This window comes from Amblyomma americanum, unplaced genomic scaffold (genome assembly GCF_052857255.1).
Source record: "Amblyomma americanum isolate KBUSLIRL-KWMA unplaced genomic scaffold, ASM5285725v1 scaffold_13, whole genome shotgun sequence".
Lineage (NCBI taxonomy): Eukaryota > Metazoa > Arthropoda > Arachnida > Ixodida > Ixodidae > Amblyomma > Amblyomma americanum.
Window position 1 is genome coordinate 2,384,220 of NW_027526485.1, and position 27,618 is coordinate 2,411,837.

A 27,618-nucleotide genomic window follows, 5' to 3' on the forward strand; every position below is an offset into this window, starting at 1 on the left:
TGTTGTAGACATTTTGGCACCTTATCTCGATGGTTCCTTGCTAGCTTTAAACTGGGCGCAGCCGATTGCAGCAGGCAGTCTGTCGCCGCTGCAGAGTCATTCAGTTCTTTGTGGGCGCAGGTCTGCTCAATAAACAGTTTCATTTGGAAGCCCTTTTTCACTTTCTTCTCGACTGCCGTCATCACTCATGACAGTATTATTAATAATAATGCAAAGATTTTTCATGTCACCTCAGAAAGCTGAATAATAGCACCTAGCCAATAGCTGGCTTATTAGGATATGTACTCATTCAGTGCAAAAATGTTTGCTTGAATTCCGAGCAGCAGTAACTGCAGATTTTCTGGAATAAAACTCAACAGAGTAAGTGACCAACAGTCAGCAAGTCTATTCATCATTTTGCCATCCTGACTTTAACAGCACCCATCGAAGTGAACTTGACAAGAGACTCTCACCTGCTGTAGCGGTCACTCCTGCGGTCTGACCGCCGCTCCTTCCACTCGTCATCACTTTCCTGCCCCTTCCACTGGTCTCGTCGGTCGTGGTAACGATCGCCTCTCCGGTCAGTCTTGCGGTAGTCATCCCTAAAGCCCTCCCGCCTATCTTCTCTGCGATCCTCAAGCTGGTCAGCCCTCCTGTCATCGTAGTAGTCGTCCTTCCTCTTGCGATCCTCGGTCGTACCAATTTTTCTGCCCGCTTTCCTGTATTCGTCCCGATCTTCTTTTGAGGCCTCCCGTCTATCATCTGCCCGCTCATAGTAACGGTCCCTCTTCCGATCTTGGTCATCCCTGAGATCTCCTCTGCCTACCCGCGAGCTATCATGCTCAAAATTGTCCTGGCTTCCCTTCCAATCGAGACTTTCACCATCACTACCTCGGCCCCTAGCTTGCCCTGCGTCGCGAGAATCCCTATAATCCCTGCTGTGCACAGGATCTCTTGATTCCCTAAAATCCCTTGAATCCCGAAAGTCCCTAGAGTTCCTGTCATCCTGCTTTCCTTCTCGTGGCTCCTCTTGCCGTGTATGTGACTCACTGCCCTTGTCGCCAAGGTCCTTTGAATCATGCTTCCCATGTGCCAAAACCACACTAACATTAGGAGGTTCGTGATGAGCCGAACAGTGACCAGTGGGCGTGGATGTTGCCTTGGGCCGTGGCACTGGCAGGCCTTCCTTGTCCTCCCCAGCACGAGCTGCTGTGACAACAGGCTGTAAAAAATTGTGGCCTCGTGATGAACCGGCTAGCGAAAACCTCCAGCGCTTTAACCGACAGCAGCGTATAGGAAATCGCTAACGCTAAAATCCTCCTAAGCAAACAGCATGTAACATAAGCCTTGACAATTTACACACAGCCACTAGACACCTGCTTCCAAGCATACTTCAGTTCTGTGTTGCAGCACTGCTGGGAAGTGAGCATTTTTAAAGGAGAAAAATACATTTCCAATTCAAGCACATGCAAGAGCATCAATCAAAGGACCAACTGGCAAGCCAGCGAGCACAATAACTCCACAATGGCCAAGACATCTTGGTCTCCAAAAAGATGCTCAAGAAAAGCATACCTGTGGCTGGTCCCCATCAGTGCTGCCAGAAGGCTCAGTTCTCTCAGGAAGTGTCGTGTCTGCCAGCAGGGGGCTGGGTGCAAGTACAGTTGCTACCTGCAAGCAACCCCATTAGCCATAGTAAAAGGTTTAAAGTTAATCATTTATCCATGCTACATGCTGTGGGCTACACTTGATTTACACAGCACGTTTTACTCCACCAATAAACTCTTCCTAGCCCCACAGCAGCAAACCCTCTGCCACACTAATGAACCAACCTCTAGCAGGGCACTGTTTCTGAAGACACCACATTTACTCGCATAACACCTTGTAGTATGACAAATGCAGTGGGAATCGGCCAAGAGCATTTTGGAACAGGCTTTGTAGCCCAATACTGAGAAATTAAGATGGGACAAGTGTCTTTGTACTTTGTCTTCGCTTTGCTTTGCTTCCTGCATTTACGTTCCGATCTGTTGTATTTCCGCCCTGCTAAAACCCCTTTAGTGTACTGCAGTATCGGAAAGTAAATTTTTCAAAAAAGATAAAGATGCTAATATAGAGGGTGTTTCAACTAACTTGTGCCATAATTTTTAAAAAATGACGCTGTAAGAATATTTTAATGTGTAGGGTTGTTGGCAGTTGTCTTAGCCAGGTCTTCATAATTTTTTTAGTGCACCCATATTGTCATGCGTGCCCGATCTTCAACTTAACCGTGAAAAAAGTGCTGATTTTGAATGTTTTAAATTAAAAATTATCTCTTCAAGAAGTGTCAAATGCACTGTGCATTGCAAGGCGTCAAGCTAAGGCTTACTGGTTAAACTTCCAAGCAAAAAAAACGCCAGAGTTGTGTCTGCAAACATTTTGAAAAATTATTGGTTAAATATGCTGGTAACACACACAAAAAAGAACAATCCAAGCAAAAAAAAAAATAGGCCACTGCACTGAGCCAGAAGTTGATTACTACAAAACTGAAATATATAAAACTTTGCACATGTTCTCAGCTACTATTCTTGTCATTTTCAGCTGCATACATAATACACTGCACTTTCCGTGGTCTTTCAAGTCAGGGAGTACGATTGCTGTGCCACTAGAGAAAGCAGTTGCATGTGGGGACGTGAAGTGGAGATAGATCTAGAATGTGCTACACATTACACTCATTCTGAGTTGTGTTCTTGTTTTTTGTAGCATAGCTTGCAGTTCCCCCTTTTCTCCCCTTTTTTTTTCAGCTGGTAGCGAATGGGTTCCATGGCTGAAAGGGGGCATGACCTACCTAAAAATTCCGCTGGCACATTTCGTAAAATATCTTGGCAGTATATGTTGTGAAGAATCTAAAGCACCAAATAAAACCACTCTCATCATTTACAAATCAAGTGCACCACATAAAATACAACGTGAATGGTGAAACGAAACACATATGAGCACACACTAATGTCCCGAGCCTCTAAGACAAAGTCTCGCTATCGGAACTGAAATCCGATCCTTCCACATCGTAGTCTAACTCACCACTGCTGCTCTAAAAAAAAAGACACTGCATCAGAACCAACTAAAGTGCTTGGTATAGCCTTTTGCCTTTGAGGAGCGCAAGGCGAAACTGATGCCATGATCGCTGATCAGCGGACTATGTCTTCAATATCATTTTAGCCTTCTCGCGTTACAAAATGAAAAATGAAACTAAAGAGTTGGTGATAGAGAAGAGTGGCATTTTGGCACCAGGTTCAACACACCACCCCTACATGGCCTCTGGCACAGAAGGAGTCAAGGAGGACCGCCATTTTCCCCCGCCGATGGGCTCGTGAGCTTCCTCTCCGGAGAAGGTTTGCGATGAAGGGCCTCAGCTCAGACTCTCTCGCACTGTGGCAGAAGATGCCCAGTTAATGATCACAGCCTGCAAGTAGTAGTCACGAGCAGTTTTCTTCACCAGTTCTTGCTGTGTTGCCTCCGTGACCTTGCACTTCAAGAGCTCAAGTGCGTGAACTTCAACATCTTCTGTGGCACCAGCATTGCCGTCAGGAGTCAATAATGACAGCATGCCCGCCAAGACGAGGTGCTTCCCTGGAACATACTGCAGCACATAGTCGTACCTCGGAAGTAAAAAATCTCTAATTCTGGGGGCCTGTCACAAATTCCTTTAGAAGTGATCGATAGAAGTGGTTTGTGATCGGTCTAATGATCCTCTGTCCGTACACAAACTGGTGAAACTTCTCGCAGCCGAACAAAATGCCCAACGGCTCTTTTTCAATTTGTGCGTAACACTGCTCGTATAGTGGTAGCACCCGGGATGCATATGGCACTGGCCGCCAGTGACCACTGTGACCCTGCAAAAGTGGCGTGCCAACAGCATCTTTGGATGCATCACATGTTATTTTAGTTTCCTTTTTAGGGTCAAATATTGCAAGCACGTGCACTGTTGTGAGTACCTGTGTGACGCTTTTCCACTCTTTCGCATGGTTTTCGGTCCATTCAAGACTCTACTTGAGGTTTGGTAAGTGCTCGCAGCAGCGCAGTTCTGTCTAACAAAAGAGGCACATATTTTCCAAAGTAGTTTACCACTCCTAACATGTGCTGAACATCGGCTTTGGTTTTCGGCGTTGGCATTTGAACCAAACTGCGCAATTGCTTTCGGTTCGGGGAAATGCCCCGTTCTGCAATGATGTCACAAAGAAAATACACTTGAGTTAAACCAAACTTGCATTTTCCGACGCTGAACGTTAATCCTCCCCTCTTGGAGGCTTTTAAAACTGCTATCAGCCATTCATCATGCTCTTTCCACGTAGCTTCCCACAAAAGAGTGTCATCGATATACACATGCACTACTGGCAGCCCATCAAACATTTATAGACTCAGCATTTTGTGAAAAATTCCAGAACTGAGTAGAGATGGCAAACAGTACACACAAGTAGTGGTATCTACAGAAAGGGATGGCAAAAGTGCATATTTTTGATGTTCTTAGTGAAATCCAGAATTTGTGTCTAGGCAGCTAAAGTAGCAAGTATTGAAGAAGCGTAGCTTGTTGGGCCAGTTGGTGCATGGTATGAGGAAAACCAGCGAAAAGGACGCATTCACAAGGAGGAGAAGTACACAGGACAACGCTGGAAACACAACTGAAAATTCTTTACTTCGCCAACATCAGAACAGGGCGCACATGCGCGTGAGCACCACAAACGCTATCAAAACAGCAAACACAAAACTGATTAAGCGAGCGAAGAAACATGTGGCAACCTATGTCCCATTCATGAAAGTGTATTCTTTTGCCGTGAACCTGACAGAGCTGTCGCTGACGCATTCAGTTCCTAACTGCTTGATTTTAAAAGCTTCTAAGATTTCTCGTTCTATCTGTGTTTTGCCGCGGCCGATGATGCTGACATTATGGAACAGAGGGGTGCAGTCTTTGCAGTGGTTGCAATGTCTTGGAAGATTTGCTGCGTTGCCTGGCTGCAGCGAAGTGCGGTGCTGCCTCATACGGTCGTTGAACGCGTCCTTTTCGCTGGTTTTCCTCATACTAAAGTAGCAAGCGCCGGTCAATTCTGCCTCAATATCTTTACGCCTGGGAAGCTCGCAGTGCTACCTCTTTATATGCCCATTGAGTCCGTGCACACCCTAAGTCTGCCATCTTTCTTTTTCACCAAGACCAAAGGGCTTTGGGACCCAAAGGGCTTTGGGACCCAGTCAGTAGGGTCAGGCGCCACGCAAACATTTTGGGGCAAGATGGTTTCAGCCCACTGAGCGGTTATATTCAGTGTTTCAAGGACCAGCACGAGATAAGCTCAGCGTCACCGATCCCGACGGCATTGCGTGTGAAGTAGCCGCCTCGGATGAAGACATCGTGGCAGTGGTGCGCGGTAGCGAAGAGCCTCTATCCGAGGATGAGCCCGACAAAGTGAGTGAAAATGCAACAGAAGTTTCGTGCAAAGACGTGCTCGACTGTTGCAAGAAACTGCGTCTTTACTGCGCTCAGAGAAACTTCGGCAAGCAGGCGCTGAAGTGCTTCACTGTTTTTGAAGATGACGTCATTAGCAACGCGTTCAATCGCAGTGCCAGGCTAAAATAACGTTCTTTCATTCACTACGACGCTTCGACAAAAAGATCAAATAACTTCTTTGTTGCTTGTGATTGCAGTGTTGTGCGTCTGATGCACTGTCAGGCGCACTTTGAAAGGTAGGCGGGCCATTCTGAAAATGCGAATGCATGAAAAAACTATGTTTTGGTTACAGTGCAGTACCGCTTATAACGCGGATTTGCCCTACTCCAGCGGTATGCATTACAAGCCGTCTATGCTGTACCAGCTATTCAAATTTCAGAAAACTTCCTACATTACCCCTCATAATAAATGAACCAATCCTGTTGGCATTTTGCGCATGGCAGTGCTCACCCTCAGTGAAGGAGCTGGTGCGGCAGTGCTTCTTCCAGTTCCCTCCTCTCTTCCCAATGGGCTCTGGCGCATCAACGGGGGAGCCACCATCCTTGTGACAGGAGTCTGGCAGTGCCCATCAGGCACAGATTCCTCCTCCTCGCAACCAGTCGCCTCAGGTGCCACCTGTGGCCTGGTGGAGGCATGCAGAGAACACTGGTGCAGTAATGACACACTAAACCATGGGAAGAATTACAACCTCCCTATACTTCTTTAGAACAAAATGCAACCTGGCCAAAAAGCGTCTGAAATTTCGTTTTCTTGGTGGCCAGACAATGCACCATTTCATCCATGGCAAAAAAAATCAAGACTGGCTGTAATCAAAACATTAAAAATTTAGGCGGGATACAGTCAGCCTGCTACCACAGTGTGTAGCAAGCAGGGAATCGAACAGGAAATACTATTCACAAACTATTCCAAGTTTCGAATATTCGCGCACCACTAAAAACTTTTTGTGCACCCAGTTTAATGTGTTTGTGACTGCAATTTTCTTCCATTATAAATGTGGTTTGCTCTGTGCCCCAGCTAAATACTATAACCAAGAGGACAGTCACGTGACCTAATTTAGCAGTATTCTTTTGTTCTGGAAATTTATTCAGTAAAAATTAATTCTCTAACTTTCAAAATATTGGTGTTGGGATACAGTCTGCAATGTATTGGCACTCTGTCTTGCAAGAGGAGAAGATTTATAGTGAAAAAAGGCATGCAAAACAAGGCATGGACACTGCAACATTTTATGCTGTCGTGCGACGGCGTTCTCATCTAGCTTCTGAAATCATGTTAATGGCAAGATTTTATTTCCAATGAAAAGTGGATTGAAAAAAGCGGTAGGGTTGTAATGGTGTTAAACTGAGTAGACGTGTGAAATTGTGTTTAGCGGCGATAGATAGTACTCTCGTGCAGTGGCCAGTGAAGCTGATCTGTTTGTGCAGGCACGGATTCGAAACCCAGTCTCATCAATATTTTTTTATTTCTCCAGGTTAGCCAAGGTCACCCTCAAGGTCAAGCTTCTCACAAGATTCTTGGTTGGAACCGTGTTAAGTGGTGCTCTTGCACTACAACACCTGAGCAGAACTGTGAGTGGAAGCAAACTTGAGATGGGAGATAAGAGCCATGCTAGAGCGAAGCTATATTTTGTGCAGCTGCTTGGCTGTGGGTCGTGCCATTTTAGACAGACAGTTACTAGGTGGTGAGATGCTATTTCCTATCCCGCTTGGGCCATCCATGATGACACTACCTCGTGGTGGTGGTTAATTTCACAATCAGTCAGACCAGCCAATAAAAAGACAAATGCACTGTATTTGACTGAACAGACCTGGGCACTCTACAATGGCACCCCATTTGACATTAGCAGAGCGCTGTTGTGAAGGGGGGGACGATGTCTCAGAGAAATGTTCAGGCTGACGGCACGTTCAATGACCACTGTCAACAGTGTTTTTACCATGCAGGTAGAAGAGTCGATGCTCCGTGAAAGAAAAACCACTGCTGAAGAGGACTGGCAGATAGTAGCTGCAGCTGCCATTGATGCATTCCCAAGTGCTCAAGAAATTCACCATGAGCAAGACCATGCGAGTGCCACCACAATCTGGCTACACGAAGCAGGGGTAAATTCCTCCATTGCTGCCCATGTGTCAAACCTTGTTTTTAACTTTATGGCGTTTGTAAACATGCCTTGTTGTCTGCCCTTCCTGCTTGGACCACATGAGGCCAAATGATGGAGTCAGCCCAACTGGGGCATCCTTGAAGATAAAGGCTCACTGGGCAGAGGGTAGCTCCATGGCAGCGATTGGCACTGAAATAACACCAGCTCCTCATTCTTGGCACACTCTGCCCCTGTCCTACCCTTCGTTTGTTTATTGGTTGATTCATTCATATAGTATCCTCAATTTTTCACATCAGAAGCCCCACCATGTAAAAAAAGTGGTGTCCAGAAGAAATGGTGCCAGGTTTCGATCACTGGATTTCAGTTCTCGAGCAGTTTTCAGGTACACTTTGCCATCCTTGACCATGTAATGGCACGCTTGCAAACTCCAATCTTTCTTCTTGCAGAAACCTGACCTCCTTTGACTATGGTCGGCCTCAACGGTTTAGACTTTCGCTATAACTGTAATAACGTCTCTTTTTTAATTTTCCTGGGGTCTCAAACTCCCCTTCGTGTTTTATTATGCAAATTAGGTAAATTACCATAAAAACCTGCATATACAGTCGATCCCAGATACATCCAACTCTCAAAGGGAATTGCAAAAAAGTTCGATATATCAATAATTCCAAATATAAAATACACCTATTAGATGCTTATTTAAAAACTGTGTACATCTTGGACAATTTCCCCGGGATCGTGACAAGTGGGAGCTTACCAATTTGCTCCTTCAAAGTCAACAAAAAACTAATGCACAGCTCCACGACCACCGCACTTTATTTCTCAAGACAAAAGTCCGCGAGCTTAGCTTGCCTTTTCTTCTGCACCATAAAGTTAATTAAGCTGTCCTCAAGCTTGTTGATGGCTCCAAATGAGAAAGTCCAGCGACTTCCATTGCGCCACAACAACGACGAATGTTGCTGAATGTGGATGCAAGTTCAGCCGCAGTGCAAGGCGGCTGGGTCTCTTCGCCTGAATCTTCGCCATTGCTCGGGTCCGCTTCCTGGGTATCTATGATGTCAGCCACAATGTCAGCATCAGCATGATCTGCAACGGCTTGCACGTCGTTGTCAGCCCTGACAAAATCTTGTGCTGTTACACCACCTGGGACAGTGGCTGTGAACGCAGAGAGCTCACGAAACTCGCTGTCCAGGCATCCAGCGCCTGTCTTTTGTGTCAGACACCTGTCTCGCTTTCACCCGAGAGGGTCTTTCTGATGCTGTAGCGACTCTTAAAATGCTGCTGCCAACCGATGTCACCAGTGCAGCTCTCTTCTCCGAAGGCTACAGCAAACCATTTCACTTTCTTCATAAGCTCTGGGCTGTCGACAGGGATGTTTCTGGCACGTGTCTCTAAAAACCAGGCGTACAACGCTTTCTCAACCTTGTCGTAGGTCGGAGCATGCATACGACACACTCCAGGGCAACTGGATTGCGCTGCCTTCAGCTTCACGTCGGCATTGTTCTTCAGGATTGTACTCAGCGTGTTGCGAAGAATTCCAAATGCATCAGCGACCAACGACTTTTTCTCGCCATCAAATGATGTCCGCCTTTGTTGCCAAGTCTAAATTCTTGCGTTTTTTAGCGTTCATGGCTCTTGAACACGCGACCAAAGGGAAAAGAAAATGCATGGCACCGCACAGTCACAAGCAAACTCACAATGGCCTCACGAACAAAACGAAAAGAACGACCACTGCACCGTACCACGCCAGTTACATGCGTAAGCAGCACCGACAGCAGTGACAGCCAAAATGGCCAAAACGTTGCCGACAGCTAGCTGATGCCAGCAGAGTCAGCCAACCAGCATGCAGAAATCGGGTGCCTGCAGCCAGTATGGTTTCCCAGCCCCTTCATGCCCCTATGGCCCTTCCCATTTCCTTTCACACCCTACAAAGTTCTCATCACGTGACTTGCGCAGCTCCGCACGAAGGAGTCCAGTGCCATGTGTGAGATGAGATTTTGGGAAGATCATGAATTCCATTAAGAGGAGCCATTTGCAGGGGTGCACAGCGATGGGAGAAGCCTACCTCCAGGGTGGTTTGTATTGGGAGAAGCGCACTTGTGGGGGCACGATGTGGCACTGAGTTCGATATATCAAATACGGGGTGCACGGAAGTTCGATAAACGCATACAAATCTGCAATACTTTTGCAGGAGATTCCCAAGGGGATTTTACAACTGTTCGATATAGGAAATAATTCGATATATCCGGGTTCGATATATCTGGGATCGACTGCAATACGAGGCTTTTTTTTTTTTTCAAAATTTCAGCATGTCAAATTTCCACCTCGCATTATATGCAGATCCAAACAATTTTCAGCCAAAACCCGCGTGAGACCAGCAGCTTTTGTGAAGTCCGCTTGGCTCACCCGGGAGCGGCACCAAGAGGCCGTTCCACTCACGTGCTCCTGTCTGAGCATTTCACACAGAAGCGCTCCCGCTTGCTCGCTGAGCACTCGGAGCGGGTGCACAAACCCACTCCGTCTCTATTATCGAGCGACATCACCATCACGCTTCCAGCGAGAGGAGGCGCTATCTAGCGGTGGCGTAGGTCAGTAGTTTTGATTTTGACATCACTTCAATACGCTGACCAGACATCGCGACGCCCAGGACAATCGCACCTCGCACGACATCCAAACCACGAAAGCAGCACTCAGCTGCTTTTAAAAAGCAAGTACTAATCATAGGTTCCCAGAGCATCAGCACCACGTCAAGCGCTGCTACATTGTCTGTATGAGGTAGGAAGAGCATGCAGTTACTGCCGACGGACACGGGCTTCTTCAACCATGCTGTGCATTCGGATCGCGGACGCTTGGGCCAGCATTGCCGAGGAACTCGCTGGTTGTTATTTCAGGATTACCTAACGCGCTCGACGGTACCTGTACACCTGGCGTTGACGATCGCCAAATCTCCGACGGACATTTCCGAAGTGACACGCTTATGATACGCACGTCACCGCATGTGATACTCGCAGCACAGGACACGAGTGGACTCAAGCGTGGCACTTGTGTACCTGCCAGTTGCGCCACTGTACCTGACACTTGTCGTATCCGGCGCGCCAGCGTACAGAAATAATCAGAGGGCGTTCGGCTTCTGCAACTTCCGGAACATCTTCGAGCTGACTGCCCTTCCATAATCACATTATACGTAGATGAAAAATTTTTTTTCCCATTTTTGCTATCCCCAAATTAGACATCGTATCATATGCAGGTTTTTACAGTAGGCATCTTCCCATCCTTCAGTAGTTCCCACTGATGTCCGTAACAACAATTGTATCAAAAAATGAGAATGTGCCTGCCAACACTAAACTCGCAGGAAAAAAGGGGGCCCTAGTCATTCTGGAGCACTTTCCACTTCTAATGCAATTTTTTTTATGCATCAAAAGTACGAATATGTAGCACTTTTAAGCTCTCGAGACAGTGGTACACATGTCATTCTGAGTACAATTTTACCAATTGTATGCATTTGAAACTTTATTAAATTTCATGCCTCACAAAGGGTTAATAAAGACAGAGGGGATGACAGTAACACACAATTTAAGAGACACTAAAAGTAGCCCCATCAATTTTGATTTCAATTCCTCTCGGAAGGAAAGGGACCGCATTTAGTTTGGTCCTGCAATATGTACGAATTTTGGGCACATTTCAGCGAAAAAGATTTCATCAAGTATATTTGTTGCATTACACAATATGCTCTCCCATTAAGAGCCTTTTCTATAAGACAATATTGTAGGGACGATGTGCAATGGAAACATAGCAGAGGAAGCAGGGCATTCAAACATTTCTTGGCTCCAAAGCAGCACAAACCAGCCTCATGTAGCAGGTTGCTTGTTGTTGAGGATTATGTCTCTCTTACAGTCTAACAAAACACTGAAGAAGGTGAAATACATAGCGCCTTCATTCCAACCCAAGTGCCACTGGCCTTTACTAGGGCTCCAAGTATTGCTCCTTTTTTGAGCAACCCTAGCGAACTCACCCCGTGCTGGCACGCGAAGCTGGCCGATCATGAGGAATGGGAGGTGCTGCTGGAGCCAGGGTGACGCAGGGTTGCATCTCGGGCGCATCGAGGAGCGTCAGGCCTGCACCCACAGCAGCCGGTGATGCCACACCCTGCCGGTGGCGCAATGAGGCATGGTGGCGGCCGACCTCATCCGGTGGAAGCAGCTCCAAGTTCTCAGGAGGAAGATGCAGCTGTATTGCATTCTGCTGCATCAAAGCTGGCACAGAAATAAAGTCGGATTCAAATCACCAAGATGTCATCAATAATGGCACAGAATGAATATTGACAAGTTAATGTAGCATAAAAAGCCCTGGCTATGGGTGTGCGAATAGTTTACTATAGTTCAAGAATAGCGTTTGCTATTTCATTCAGTAATTGCAAATTTCCTGCTCATCTAAACATGCAGCGAAACATTCCCAAAAGGCATTATCATGCCCTTGGCAAATATCCGCAAAGGATAATGTTAGGCCTTGAATAAAATCAATGCGCCACCGTTGAGGCGCAGGCCAGAAGACTAAGTGCAGCACAGCTTGCTCTGAACCTGACTGTCAGTGATTTAGAGCCCTATAATAAGAGATTGTGGAGGGTAGTAGAACGCGTGCACTGCCACGGCTGTTTCACGGCATCTGTTTCGATCGCAGTCAATCAGTCTAGGCCACAAAGGACGAAGAAAAAAAGCAAACAACAGAAACACCGGGCTTGAAAGCAGGCCATGCAACTGTACAGCGCTGCCCCCGTGCTACGGCATCTAATGGTGTGGTTTCATTTTGGCATTTTCGGTTTGCGATAGTGAGGGCTAAGTGCCATAGTAAATGTGGCGTCTCAGGCAACATTCCACAGGCAGCGCTTTGTCTTCAGCCATCGGGAGGCAGCACAGAAGGGATGGCTCACGTCGCAGCTCAAGACCTTGTGCCCATTTCGCGAAAAGTTTTATTGTGTTTTACCAGCAGTGCCTTACGCCTTGCCTTCCGATAATCAACCGCTGACGTCACTCCATCAGCAAGATAGCAGATACCCCATGCCGCAATATAATTACAATGCTTAATGACATCATTCACAAAGCTTCGTTATGTAAACATTAAGCCAAACAGCGGCATCATACTTTTTTTGTTTGGCTGAATGCAATTGTTATCCAAAGAATTGTAAACAAGGTAGTTGTCTGCAAAATAAAGTTTATTACTAAATTTAATTAATGCCTGGTAGGCCTTAAAGATATAGTATATTTTGCTGATTATGGTTGCAAACAAAATTTGTTTCCAAAAGTTGTTTCTTTTCACAGCCATTTTGTGGAAAAGCATCTATCTTTAGTTTGAACCAGATGTAGTGACATTTGAGATCATACAAAAATATCTACAAATATTCAACTCAATTTGCAGCCAATTTTTTTATCACTCACTTCGGAACTATAAATTTGATATTCGCACACCTCTAATTAAACAAAAATTGTGTCATCAAACGGTGTCCATGCCACACCAATAATGGTAGAAAGTGAAGGATGAAAACTAAACCCGAGCAAAATATGCAGCCCCAAGGCTGCAGAGAGCCTGCTTAGAAGATCTTCGACATTGCTATTGCGCTACTCATGGTTTACACAAACAAGAACAACACATACAGACAGGGCGCAAACTACCAACTGATTTTATTGCGTGGGAAATTCGTTTTATATGAACTGTTAAGATGAGAAAAAAAGGGACACAAAAACAGGTAGCTTCATGGAGATGAGTTGTCTAATCTTCTGCTGACAGGCATGTGTGGAGGATGCAGTCTTTTCACTTCCTTAAAAAGTTAATCTCTAGCTTCGTCAGCGCTCCCAAAGGGTCGCTTACGCAAGTGCCTTCCTTCTCAGACGTCATGCAAAATGCTTCATAAAGCTCCCTTTGCACTTTATCTTGGGATCGAAGGATGACTGTGGTGCCATCAAGCAATGACTTAGTTTTTGCGAGGAATACGCCGCCAGATTAGCCGATGCGGGAGCCAAACAGCATAACCTGCGATGCTCCCGGAGCTGTTCATTCAGGCATCGTCCCGTCTGGCCGACATATGCCCTACCACATGATAACGGTATCTTGTACACGACTCCGGAGTTACATGCCACAAACTTGGTCGCGTGCTTGACCCCACACGTGCTCTCACTATTCCTTGGCTGTGGGTTGTTAACTTGAGCACACAAACTTCTCAGTTTGTTTGGCGCAGAGAACACAACTGCCACATTATGCTTTTCTGGAACTTTCTTAAGCATATGCAAGACGGCATGTACATAAGGCAATACAACCAGCCTCTTATTTTTGTCCCGCTCTTTTTTGTCCTTTTGTTTCCCTTTTACGACTGTCTTTTGAACACTATCAGCCACTGATACAAGCATCTGTGTGGGATAGCCCGCTGCTTTCAGGCGTTCAGCTTGCAAGTTGATGCTGTCACTAACTTTGTGATGACAGGACTTTTTCACTGCCTGGGTGAAAAAAAGACATCGCAATTCCGCGCTCTGTGAGCTTCGAATGCGCAGAATCAAACGGCAACAGTCCCTTTTCACTTCTACATTTGAATTGCCAGCATAAATGTTGCCCCTCTTAGATGGAGATGTCGAGGTACTGCAGGGTTCCGCCCTTCGGGATCTCATGCGTAAACTCAAGTCCAGGGTGCGCTGTTTCAAACTGCTCCAAGATGTCGTGTATGAAGCTTTCCGTCACACCTCCCTGACAAGAGCAGACTAAGAAATCATTAACATGCCTGAAACATTTAACGACACCAAGTGGCTTCAAGGTTTCAGCAAGCAGTCGGTCTCCTCTGGCCAGGAACAAGTCACAGAGCACAGGCGCTGTGCACCTGCCAATACATATCCCTTCTTTCTGGGTGTACACTTCCCCGCCGAACTCGATGAACAGAGAAGACAAGTACTTCGCTATGAGAGCCACAAAATCCAAGGTGCTAACACCGCTTTCATTCATAAATTTCACTTCACCATATTCAGCCATTGGTTCTTCCACCACATCAAGTCCACGTTTCTGTGAACATTGTAGAATAAGTCCTTTACATCTATCGACAAGCAAGATACCTTTGGCTCCTCTTGCACAAACACGATCACCTCGTCCAAATTCTTGACTAGAAGAGAGTCTTTTACGGACAGTTTGTTCAGGTTCTCCTGCAGGAAGCTCGCCAACATTTTTTGCCATGTACCTCTATCTTCCACTATTGTCCTGAGTGGATTGCCCTGCTTATGTGTCTTTACTGAGAAGAAGACATTCAAACACAATGTCTTGCATTCCTTTATGCCATTTGCTAGTTTTTCTAGGCCCATAGACTCGCAAAGCTGAAATGCTTCCCTTCGAATGGCTTTTCGTCTTCTTTCATCCAAGTTCTCTTCCCTCTTGAAGTTAAGTATCGCTTCTGTTGCTTTCACTTTGTACAGTCCTGCATCAGTGACAGCAAACTGTCCTGTTTTATCTGACATCAGCAGCTTCAAGTCGTTTTCTCGAAGGAATTTCACAACTCTTCCTGATTTCAAGCAAGGACACGTAGTAGTGACTACCCTTTCTATGCACCTGTCTGTATGTGTCGATCTTGTCTGTGTACACCATAAGTAGCGCAATAGCAATGTCGAAGATTACAAACCAACTAGGTCCATTTGAAGCTCTGCTTAGAAGAGCATGGGTGACCATAAACCGACACAGAAACCTGTCGGCAAACAAAAAAGGAAAACCCCTCAGTGCCTCAAGAAGGCATTGCCAGCCGCAAAGCAGTCAATGCAGCGGAAGGACAAGTGGTTAGAGCATGCAAGCCCACAGGGGTTACATGTGTGTGCCTCAGAGCCGGTATAAAAACATACTCTTTTATGAGAAGAATGCTGCCTTATACTGCTTGCAGTCTATAAAACTGTTGTTAGGCTATGCATACCACAAACAAACAAAAGCGCAAGTGCCACAAATAAGCAACTAGTATTTTGTCACTGAAACATTCCCACCAGCTGCTCTGTTCTGCCAAAGAATTGAGGAAACATTACCTGCATGCTCTGGCGTGATGTAATGCAACAATTTTTCGCTCTACACACAACTCTGGGTGATGTACCAAACAGGTGAGGAAGTACACAGAGCCAAGCACCACAGTGCGGAGACAAACCTCCGGTGAAATGAGAACAACACCCCGTGACATAGGGCACACACCGCACAGATCATTTCAAAGCGGGTAAAGTTTTGGAGCAAAGAACGCACAGCACTTGCGAGGACTATGAACAGGACTTGAAGATGAGTGTGTTATTTGGTTAATTTAAAATTACACATGCTGATGCAGGAATTAACCTGCACATGCTAATGAGGGTAACAGCTCCCACAGTTCGTATCAGCAAATTTCTTGCCACTATTCCAGCATATCAGTACCAAAAATATCATTCAGCTACAAGTCTTCATTTGAGTGGCATGAGAGCCAAGGTCATGCTGCTGACCATGCAAGCTGCTTAGTTTGGATGTCTAATGGATACAGCAAGCCTCACAGTCAGTGTTTCCAACCAGTGCAGCTACTACACTTGCCTGGTACTTAGGGCCACAGAGAAAGAACAAAATAACAAGAATTTACTAGCACAAAATGTCACTAACCACCACACTGCTGTGCTTACGCTTCCCGCATCTGAGACACGTCTTGCCACATAAACTGCAATCCTGGTTTTCCAGAATGCAATACATTGTAGATGCTTCACTTTGATGGCATAATATGCGACCAAAAAACCATAATACACTAGCAGTTAATTCCTCAACTGGAGCACATAGTTAATGTAAACACACAAGCCTGGGCGAGCAACAGGACCTCCTCCTGAAAATCAGAAGCAACACACGAGCAGGGTCCTCATGAGAATTGGCAATTTGAGGGGACAAGTCGCTCCAGCATACTGCACATTACCAAGCAAGGCTCACACATTTTTCCTCTGCAGACACGACTGCCTGCACTTTGGCGCCTGCACTTGATGACGAATTTTTATGGCGCAAGGGCATCCATGGCCAAAGAGCACTATAGCACAAGGTATTTTTCTTCTACTCAAGGTGGGGTCAAAGACCCATTTCCCAAGCATTTCACCCTAAAGAAGCCGAGCACTAGACCAGGGCAAAGCTTGCCCCCATTGTATCACCGGTGGTTACCCGGAGGCACTGGGGATCAAACCCCACACCTCCCGCATGCAAAAGCGCCTCAACTTCTGCCACTGCTGCTGCAACCCATGATACTAAAACCACTAGCAACTGTTGCTATTCATTCTACCACTGGTTTCCCAAAGATAGCCGCAATATTTGACTGGCCATCAAGCATATACACAGTTTAACCAATAGTATCAAGGCAGAAAGCTGGGCTAGTTGGTGTGTCATCATAAATTAAAAGACTAGCGCATATAACTAGGACACAGACATAGTGCTCGTCCTGTCTTCTTCTATGTCCTAGTTATATGCACTAGTCTTAATTTATGATACACCAACAGTAGCAAATGCAATGCAGAAGAGTGGTGCAAGCAATGAGCCTCTCACTGGGATGCTGAGATAGAAGAAGCAATAAGCAAATTGGACCCCATATCCTTACTGCCTTTTTCTTTTTTCTCCCAGTTTTTCTTTGTGCTCTAAAAACAATACAAAACATAATCAGACAACTGTTCACAAGGGTGATAAAGTGCTGCAGAATAATTTATACAGCAAAAGCATATGCTTTGGGAATGAAATTTCATTAGCCGAGACAGGTCTGATGCGACCAGTGATTAGCGTCTAGCCCAAGAATTACAGCAAGGAGTTGAAAAAAAAAGAACAGAGTGTGCGTCCATGACTCGTGAAGATGACAGCTGTTGACCACAGGCGAACTCCTGGAAGCCTATTTCAGAAGGAAGTGGTGCCTCAGAGAGATGGCACAAAAAAAGCAAGGACCCAAGAGATGGAACGAGCAAGCCCTTCAGGTGATCAGAAGGCAAGGCCAACGTGACAAAACAAGGTAACAACAAATGAAAGCAGAAGCGAATCTATGCACTGAAACAGTACATACAAGTCCTTCTAAGCAACACAGCTCCCCGTCACTGAATTCAACGGCTGGTGTGTCACAGTCCAGCTTTATCTCGCAGGTCTAAATAATATCCTCTTGAAATTTATCTTCACCTTTCTTGATAAATTCCCTTCCCTTGACTTCAGGTAGACGAACAGAGGCCTTGCAGTGGTCGAGAAAACCAAGTCAATAAAAAAGGTAAAGATAAATCAGGAAGAGAAATTACTGAGGGCTACCACACAGAGAAGGCAAAACACAGCTGTTTCACTGCACTGTCCACAGGACTCAGTGACAAAGAACTGGGTTTCTTAGTGTACAGTAAAACCTCACTTTCTAAAAAGCTGATACACTCAAAATTCTGGGCATTAAAAATGACCATAGAATGGCACCATTTTTCTCCTGTTTAATATATTCCTGGATAATCATTACATTTAAAATTTCCACCAATTCTTCTCATATAATATGTTTAGCAACCATGTGCAAACATACTAGTGGGATAAACATAGGGGCATGCGACATGAAGAGTTGGAATGTAGTGGCAGTCATTTGCCACAGTTGCTTTTGTGCAGTGCCTATACTCGGGGACAGCTTTCTGTGGCTAGGGAGTGGAAGCTACGAGGGCGAGGCGCAAGGCTGTTACAAGCGTGCTCTAATCATGAGGGAGAGAAATCTAATACCCCTGTCACACGGCCAGTTTCAATGGCCATCGAGTCGAGGGCCTTCGAAATTCTCAATCACCATCGAACTCGAAGGAGTTGTGTCGCTGCTACACGGCAAATCTCAATGGCCATTGAAATGGTTCTCGTGTCTTACACCAAGCTTGTGTGGCGCCACAATTGCTACTTTAGATTTTGCAAAAATAACAAAAATATTTGATAAATGTATACAAAATGCTGAAATACACGCATACGCACATGTCGTTTAAAACCCTTTTAATTGCATGTACGAGACGGACAGATGCAGACAGATGCAGACACTGCTTTAGCCGTTTTAATACAAGACGAGTCAAAACCAAGCCAGTCCAATGGCGTCGGAGCGCTGCTTCGCCAGGCTTAAGACCTGAGAAATCGATATCTGAAAAACAAAAGCTACTTGTCTCTTGAAACTTTATGCGAGGGTAAGAATGGGAAAATCGAAGGTGAATACAACAGCTTAGAACACGATATTGCTTTGAGGGATTAGCGACAAAGCTGTTATCATTATTTCATCTGCTAACAAAACGCTTGGCTTCTTAAAGCGTCATCTCCACTCTGCCCCCCAGCATGCTAAGCTACTCGCATACAAATCACTAGTTCGATCAAAATTAGAATATGCATCGTCCATCTGGTCTCCGAAAGAAGTATACCTTACTAACTCACTTGAATCAGTTCAAAATAGGGCAACTAGATTCATTAATTCCTCATACTCTTTTGATATCAGCATATCAGCTCTGAAATCGCAGTCCAATCTACCTACTCTTGCACTTCGTCGCCACATTGCTAGTTTATCCCTATTTCATAAATTCTTTTATTCCGAGCTATCACAGGAACCCTATATCTGCCCTCCCCACCACGCTTTTCTCTTCGCACCGGACATCAGCAGCAGGTATCTCGGCCACGAGCACGTACAACAACCTTTTCATCATTCTTTCCCCGGACTGCTAGCGACTGGAACGGCCTTTCCCATGAACTTGCTGCCATCACATGCCAAACTATGTTTCTTAACCAAATTACGCGCTTGCTTGCATCACGATAATCATTTTTCTTTGTATAACTCGTTCAATTTTTGTGTACTTTTTCTGTTGTTAATCTATATGTATCCCACCCCTTATGTAATACCCTCACACGAGGGTGTTTAAGGAAATAAAGTGAAGTGAAGTGAAGTGAAGTGAAGTGAAGTGAAGTTATCGCTGTGAAGCAGGCGGGCAGGGCGCCGCCATGTTGTCAATGCAAGGTACGCAAAGACGCGAAATTAATGCGCTTAAAACCAGTCTGATACAATTTTTAAATTATTGTACAGACTGCTTGGCGAATAATGTTTGTTCATGCTTTTGTACCGTGAATGCGTCGTGTATGAAAGTGCGCTTGGCGCCGTTCGAAGCAACGCTAGCAACCTTGGGCAGCGCTCGAAGGCCCTCGAAATCTCGATGGAGTTCCGAGCTGCTCCATTGACTTGATAGGCTATTGACTGGATCGCCATTGAAACTGCCCATGTAGCAGCGCTCGATCACCTTTGAGTCAATCGACTATCGGTTCGAGGGCCCTCGAAATGCCCGTGTGACAGGGGTATAAGCTAGCTGGCGTGCGCCCGTAGCTTCCACTGCATAGCTGCCCCCGAATATAGGTGTATACAAGCAGGTAGTCCCTGCGGGGACGCAACGTGAAGAGTATAAACGCCGTGGCCCCTTTGCAGTGCCCTAACGGGTATCTGAGAACTGCAATGACGTGCTTACACATGAGCTGGCTGGGTCTGGAGAACATAGCATCACTGGGTAGCACTTGTGTAAGCTCACCGTCCATTTCATTGTCAAAAAAAGAACTTGCCTTCCTCAGGGTATCAACGTAATCGTGCACTTATCTCCTTGGTTCTTTTAGTCTCGGTAGCTATACTGTGCATTCTCGCACGTGTAGTTTACTGCCGTGTCATAAAAGCGTTCGAGAACTGTTTAAAGCACTTGCGGTTTTACGAAATAAACAGTTGGAAGTAGCGCTCGTCCCTGTCTGTTCCCTCTGCGTCCTCGGTGTTTTAGCGCTTCTGAAAATGTCAAATCTGCATCAACTAGCCCGATCCGCTACCCTTCTGAACGCAACTACACTCTGCCACCACGGTGGCAGTCTGAATCATGTTTTTTAAGAGTGTTAGCCTCACTATTTACATTTGCTCCTTTCTCGTTCGTTTCTCCGTCCGCTCTCAGATTTCAAGATGACGGCTAAATCACGTGATCGTGATCATAGCCGCAACACCTCAGGTCAGCAAAATGTGACACCCCACCACGTGACCACGCGCAGTCTTTGAGCCAGCACGGTGGCCGGATTACACCCTATACAGGCGGTCCACTACATATGTACGGTTTGAGCGGGTGCCGAGACTGGTGCCACTTGGGGTCACCATTGATGACAAAATTGTAGCCTACCCGCTCGGCTCAGAGGGTTCAGAGTGGTGGCAAACGAATTGGCACAATTCGGAGCACAAAGTTGTTAGTTGGGTTGAAGCCTGGTGTGTGTGAGGGATTCGTACCGATGACCCCTGTTCCCTGAAACCGTAATGGGGGCGACCTTCTGAGGGCAGTGGCGGGCGAACCAGTGGTCGCAGAGGGATACGGGTGGTACCAAACGTATCGTTTCATGGTGTAAAAGGTATCCAAATTTGTCGAAAGCATAGGTGAAAACAACTTAGCTAACGCTCTTCATCTGATATCACATTTGCAAATTATTTTTAATTTTTTCTCGCATATTTTAAAAAATTTATCAATGAGGTTTTACTGCACCTGGCAACCATAGAATTGCCTGTGTTCACTCTGCATTCTGTTAAGCACTTTTTACTTTGTCTTGCCATGTTTTTTTGGTCTTGCTTGATAATGCCCGATAAATAATGCTCCAATAAATTTGACAGCAGCTGCACACTCTTGCTCGTTCTTTCCCTTTTGCTGTTTTCTCGCACCTGAGCCAAATGGACCTTCAAAGAGTATATACCTTCATTTCGCTGCACACAAGACCGACACTGATATAGCACGTCAAGACAAGTATGAGTGCCACCACAGTTCCACCGCTTTTCACCCTGTGTCACTGACTTAAGGCACCAGATATATCACCAGGATCAGTGCAGGACAAGATAATCATAGAATACAATCAAAACTATCAGCCCCAGTGTTTTATGCATTTCATGTTCTCCTGGTAGTATGTAGTATACATGCTCAAATTTCCCCGATGGAAATGTCAGCCATAAGTCCAGTTTCGTGCAGCCCTCGACAAACGATGGAAACTGTGCCCAGTGCATGGCTGCCGCTTAGTGTTAAAGGGGTCCCAAAACACATAACCTGTGCATTGCTTTGCCTTTTGGTTGCATACAATGGGTTATAGTGATGCTATTAGCATTGATCATACCACGTATACTCCAGTTTTTTAGTTAGCTCGCAAAAACCAATTCGTGGTGCTGACGGTGTCACCATACAGTGGCAGTGTGTAGCAGTAGATATGACATCACTGGGCGGCAGCTTGGTGATTGGAAAAAGAGTAAATATACTACAAATTGTGTTAATAACTAGAGATGTTTTGTCATGTTTTTGCGTTTTACATTGCATCAAGAAAACCAACTTTTTTGCCTTCGACAAAAACGCTGTAAAGCAGGCAAAACAAAAATGCACCACCAGAGGCTCTGGCTACTTTTTGCATTTAAGGGCTTTGCGCCTCTCTGTACGCATCCTACGACCTAGCACACAACACTTACGGCTACTCTCTATGTATCTGAGAACGGCCTTGCAAAACGATCCGATCAAGCCATTCCACTTTACAAGCGTTTGTTTTGGTCAAAAGAAAGGATGCAAAGAAAAAAAGCCATTAGTTTCACACTTAGCAATGCGCATCGTCAGCTTGTGGAGGAACACCGGGTGGTGGCGCGAGATGGCGCGACGTTCCAGTCAACAGCACGCACACCTTGCTCGTTGTGACCAAGTAGCACATTCCTAGCGGTGGGCCATGGTAGGCGGTAAGCAGTAGAGGTATAGAAGTACGGAAAGCTGAGCAAGTTAGTTACTGTTATCCATGGTAAAACAGCGCGGAGTGGTAGAGACAAGCTCGTTTTTTCAAAGAAAGGTTGAATGTTTGTTGTGGCAATGAACGTGAACGAAGTGATCGCCGACTCTTTGCTGATTGGTGCAAGACAGCTGACCAGCACATTAATTTCTTGTGGAACAGAATCCGCCGCTCATTGTCTGCGAGCAAGGAACGCATGTCTGCCGGTGCTCGCGGTAGGGTAGTTGTTTTGGATGACGCTGTTGTGGAAGAACGCCATCGCAAGACACTGGAGCTGGGACCAAAATACTGTTTTGAGCCGCGGCTATTACCAGCTGAAGAATTGGGCCTGTCAAGGACAATCGCTAGGCAGGTACCTGAAGTGCAGCGCCAGCAGTGCGTCTCCGAGTGCTTCTCAGCTTTTCAAGGTTCCCTTGGCAAGCATAAGGCTCAAAAAGGGTTTGGCGCATTAGTGAACCACCTGGCCGCGAACGACCTGAGACCGCTGATAGCAGATAAGGAGGGGTGCTTTGTTGTTATGAAGGAGAGTGTGTTCTCGGACAAAGCGCTTGCTGCCGTCTCCAAGAATTTTCGACAAGTGCAAGAGAATGCCGCAAAAGTTAAGAGGCGTGCCGTCGCCATTCTTAAAAAGGCCAATCTCGACCGTTTGCGCGAGTCCGTAAAGAAATTAGAATAAAGAAATTAGAACGCAGCACGCTTGAAATATTTTTTACGGTTAAAACCCACAAAATAGGCTATCCGTTTCGGTCCATAATTTCGGAGAAGGGAACTTGGCAGTTTGTTGTTTCCAGCTACTTACAAAAGGCGCTTGCTTCCCTTGCTTTTGAAGACCCTTTCCGAACGCGAAACTCCGACGTCGTCTTGGAGTACCTTCAGAACAATAATCCTGGTGACTGTCATGTGTTCAGCGTGGACGTCGAGGATTTATACTATTCAATTCCTCATGAGTGTTTGCTGCGCTTTGTAAGGGAATGTATAAGTGAGGACAATAACGAAGTGCGCTTCCGAAATGTTTGCGGTGTATCTGTTGATGCTTTCCTTGAAGCGCTGTGTATGTACCTCCGGTCCACCATTGTTGCATGGGATGACAGTGTGTTTATACAGCGTTCCGGGATATGCATTGGGTCTCGCGTGGCTCCGCTGCTAAGTGCTTTGACTTGTTCCTCAGCAGAATTGACAAAGCAATTGCAGGAGAGTTACCGGGTGGTGTACTGAAAGTACACAGATACGTGGACGATTACCTCGTTTTTGTTGAAAACGAAGGATGCATGCAAGATGTCGTGAACACATTTGTCAGAAATGGTCAAGGGCTTGCTTTCACCATGGAGTCCGTTAACCAAGGTAGGATACAATTCTTGGATGTGGAGCTGAGACTTGAGCCCGGACATGTTTGCTGGCTGTATTCGCCTTGTTCCGTCAAGCCCCTACTCAGCTTTCAGTCGGGGCACTCTAAGCTGGTAAAGGATGGCATCGCCCTGTCTTGTGTTCGCGCCGCCCTCAACAAGTCGTGTGTCCATATCATTGAGGAAGGTGTGCAAGGCCAGATTTCTAGGCTTAAGGACGCTGGTTTTCCTGAGGCAACTATCGGAAGGTTATGCGAAAGGCTGACGGCCAAAATCAAATCGGAACATAAGCGTGCTCCTCAGGAAGATGAGGTCACGAATCGCCTGAAGATTGCTGTCATCCCTTACGTCCATGCATTATCACGCCGTCTGAAGAAAGTGGGGCGAAAACTTCTGGTTGATGTTGTATTTTCGTCTCGCACAAAATTAAGCAACATTTGCCGAGCTGTGCAGCGGAAGCGAGAGTCCCTACTAGGAAGGACGATTGGTGGTGGTTGTACCACAGCACACGCAGAGAGGAGGGTTGAGTGCGTCGAAGGTGTAGTATACAAGATCCCTCTTTCATGCGGTGGGTGGTATGTTGGCCAGACTGGGCGATGTCTTAACGAACAGCTGAGGGAGCATCACAATTCTTTGGACAGGGCAGCTGGTTCGAATTTGGCGCTGCACTGCAGGCAACCTAAGCACACGTGTGCCCCATTGCTTCATCAGACATCTGGCATCTTCAAACATAAAGATCAGATAGTAAGGGAACTAGTAGAGGCATATCATATTGACAAGGGGGGTGCAGCATGCATTAGCAAGCCCTCATTATCATTGGCTAACCACGAAATCCCCTGTTTGGAGCATGCATTTGCAGCAAGGTAGATGTAATGTGTTCAGTGATGACGCAGTGTTTCTTGCATATTTTTTGTTCTGTGTAGTGTTTGGCGGGAATAGTATATGTACACACGTGCGTAATAAATCACCAGTTGAAAGTTCAGCGCTCGTGTCGTCGTGTTTGTTCCGTCATTGTGTTTTTTCCGCGCTGTTTTACCATGAATAGTAGAGGTATGTGCTATGCTAAACGTATCTAGTATCTTGCGCAGGCTGTCACTCTGTCGCAGTATCTCGCGCTCGAGTTCGGATCCAGTTCGGATCGCCTTTGGAATCATAAGTCGGGGAACGTCACGTGGTTGCTGTAACCATGAAAATGGCGCTACTAGCCTTGGCAAGAACGAGTTACAGCAATTAGGCAACAATGTAGTTCAAACTTCCGCGACGTGCTCAGATAGTCTGTTTTGATTGGTCCCACCCCATGTCATCATTGGGAGAGTAAAATGGGAATGGGAAGCCGCGCGAAAATCGAGTTGAGGGCAGCATTTTGTTTGCTTGTATTTTTAAATTTCTTCACTGAATAACTCCCGTTCCTATGCATCGATTCTCGTAATTCTTTTTTGAGTCAGCATCTGTGTGACAAAGAATCCATCTGAAGTGTAACTGGCATCTGTTCAAGCGGTGTTTCGCAGCCCCTTTAAGCACAGCTGAGTAACGGCTCAATAAGAACACTTGCTCGACTGCCTAAGAACATGCAGGACTCCTCATGATGAAAAACTGTGCTAACAAGATACTGACACTGACAAAGGCCCAATGTAGACTGTAGGCTGTAGAATGGAAGAGGATGTTGGCACTGGGCCACCAAGGGTACCACCAGTGTGAAATCATGCACCAAATGACCATTATGTAAAGACATTATGGAATGAAAGCCCATGGGCACTGTGCTAGCTCTACTAGAGCTGGAAAATGTGCCAGGGCTATGAGCAAACCTCTTTATAACTATGCCTGGCTATGATGTGCACACGCACACTCCGCCCAGGATATATTTCACAGGTCCCACCAAGTTTCATGCAGGGAGAGATGCATTAGGCACAACAGTTCTCTCTCGCACCATATCCCATTTTTAAGTTTCCATGTTGAAAAGGCACATCTTTAGTAGCTAATTTGGCGTGCCAACACTGTAAACTCAACGTCCAAACAGTGGTAACATAGGCCATCCATTTTTTAGTATGGTCATGGCACAAAAAAAATGCTAATTTACCTGCTATATCGCTTTTCAAAAAGGAAAGTGACATGTACTGAACAGCATAGCTCTGGTGCTTCGTTTTTGACTACATTCCATCATATACAATCACAGCACAACAAGACAAGAGCAAAGCAGCAGGAACACACAGAGGTCTGAGCATGTGTTCCCGATTTTGCTGCAGCCTTGTTGATCATAACCAAGCGCATTTTACATGACTATCGCGGCCCATCTAAGAAAACTACACGACTCTAGATAAGATATGCGCTACCAGCGAGTCTAAACACAAAATGGCTTAGCTGGAACTGACACCCAAATGCTCACAACTATGCTGAGTGCGTTTTCTACAAGCAAGAAACACAGAAGTACTTGTATTTGGGCGTGTTGGTTCATATCTTTTCAGGAGGACACAGGGGCGCAACAAAAACACACGGACATGGAAGTAGACAGGGACGAGCGCTTACTATCAACAGGCTTTATTTGACGTAGACCGTTAATATACTTTCGCCTACCCAAGCGCCACTGTGCGAATCACAAGCACGTGGGTAACAGAAAACACCAAAAGAAATCGAAAGGTAGGCGATTACAGAAATCTATCTAAGAAAACCATCTCAGATCGGCGAAGCATTACAGACGAATCACTGATGCAGTTATCTCCTTTTTTCCTGATGTAATAGGCTTCCACCAGTTCCCGTTCAATCTGATCGCGGCTTCTCAACAATACTCTACAGTCTGATAATCGGGGAAAACAGGCGACCTTAGTCTTCTTAGTGCATTCTTGGCAATGGTGCGCACGCATAAGAAGAAAAGAAAAACGGCAAGAGTGTGGCGTAAAACACCGTAAGCCCCACGTAACCTGCAAAAAAGGAGTTGTGTATGAGTTCCCGCTCACTTGCGGGAAGGTTTACGTAGGGCAAACTGGACGCTGCCTCAACCAGCGCCTTCTGGAGCACAAAAGTTCTTTAAAGAAGACAGGCTCCCATCTCCCGGACCATTGCCAAGAATGCACTAAGAAGACTAAGGTCGCCTGTTTTCCCCGATTATCCGACTGTAGAGTATTGTTGAGAAGCCGCGATCAGATTGAACGGGAACTGGTGGAAGCCTATTACATCAGGAAAAAAGGAGATAACTGCATCAGTGATTCGTCTGTAATGCTTCGCCGATCTGAAACGGTTTTCTTAGATAGATTTCTGTAATCGCCTACCTTTCGATTTCTTTTGGTGTTTTCTGTTACCCACGTGCTTGTGATTCGCACAGTGGCGCTTGGGTAGGCGAAAGTATATTAACGGTCTACGTCAAATAAAGCCTGTTGATAGTAAGCGCTCGTCCCTGGCTACTTCCATGTCTGTGTGTTTTTGTTGCGCCCCTGTGTCCTCCTGAAAAGCAAGAAACAGAAGTGAAAAATACGAGCTGTGGTGGAACCTAACTCTAAGCAGTTGCTGGATCAAGAAGCATGCTGCTCTCCCAGATTTCCATTCCAGACACAGGCATAGCAGAAGTACTCAAGGCCTCCAACTTTCTATTCTACACGAGCTTTCCATTCGCGCTGCTTTGTGTTTCATACCGCATTCGCTGTTTTTTTCCTTTCCACTGCCTCCTCTTCTTTTCTGAACGCCACTTTCGTTGCATAAATAAATACTCCGTCGTACTACAGTGGGACACAATTCGAGAACGAAGCGGCAAACACCCCTCATAGCAGGCCCTCCAGTTCATGATGCCGCGGTTAATCCCATTCCACGGAGGCGCCTGCCATTCATCTGCAATTTCCCGCTAAGGGATTCTTCCCATACACGCTGGAGCGCGTTGGTGACAAAGCCACGGCACTTAGCTTGCTAGAGCGGATTGAGGGGGGGGGCACGCATATCACTTGTCAAAGCATCAGCAGAACTATATTCATTACCAGGATTGACAT

The 27,618-nt window shown here is 46.0% G+C and overlaps 1 protein-coding gene across 50 annotated transcripts in view; it reads right to left on the minus strand.

Moving 5' to 3' along the window:
- The window catches only part of LOC144111913 (uncharacterized), a 420,777-nt gene that overhangs the window by 273,166 nt on the left and 119,993 nt on the right, over positions 1–27,618 (minus strand). For all 50 annotated transcript variants that reach the window (XM_077645003.1, XM_077644993.1, XM_077645002.1 and 47 more), the window contains 4 exons: positions 11,551–11,791; positions 5,900–6,071; positions 1,552–1,647; positions 453–1,201 (listed from right to left, as the gene is read on the minus strand). In XM_077645003.1, the coding sequence (XP_077501129.1) occupies positions 453–1,201; positions 1,552–1,647; positions 5,900–6,071; positions 11,551–11,791 (1,258 nt within the window). The remainder of the gene's footprint in view (positions 1–452; positions 1,202–1,551; positions 1,648–5,899; positions 6,072–11,550; positions 11,792–27,618) is intronic.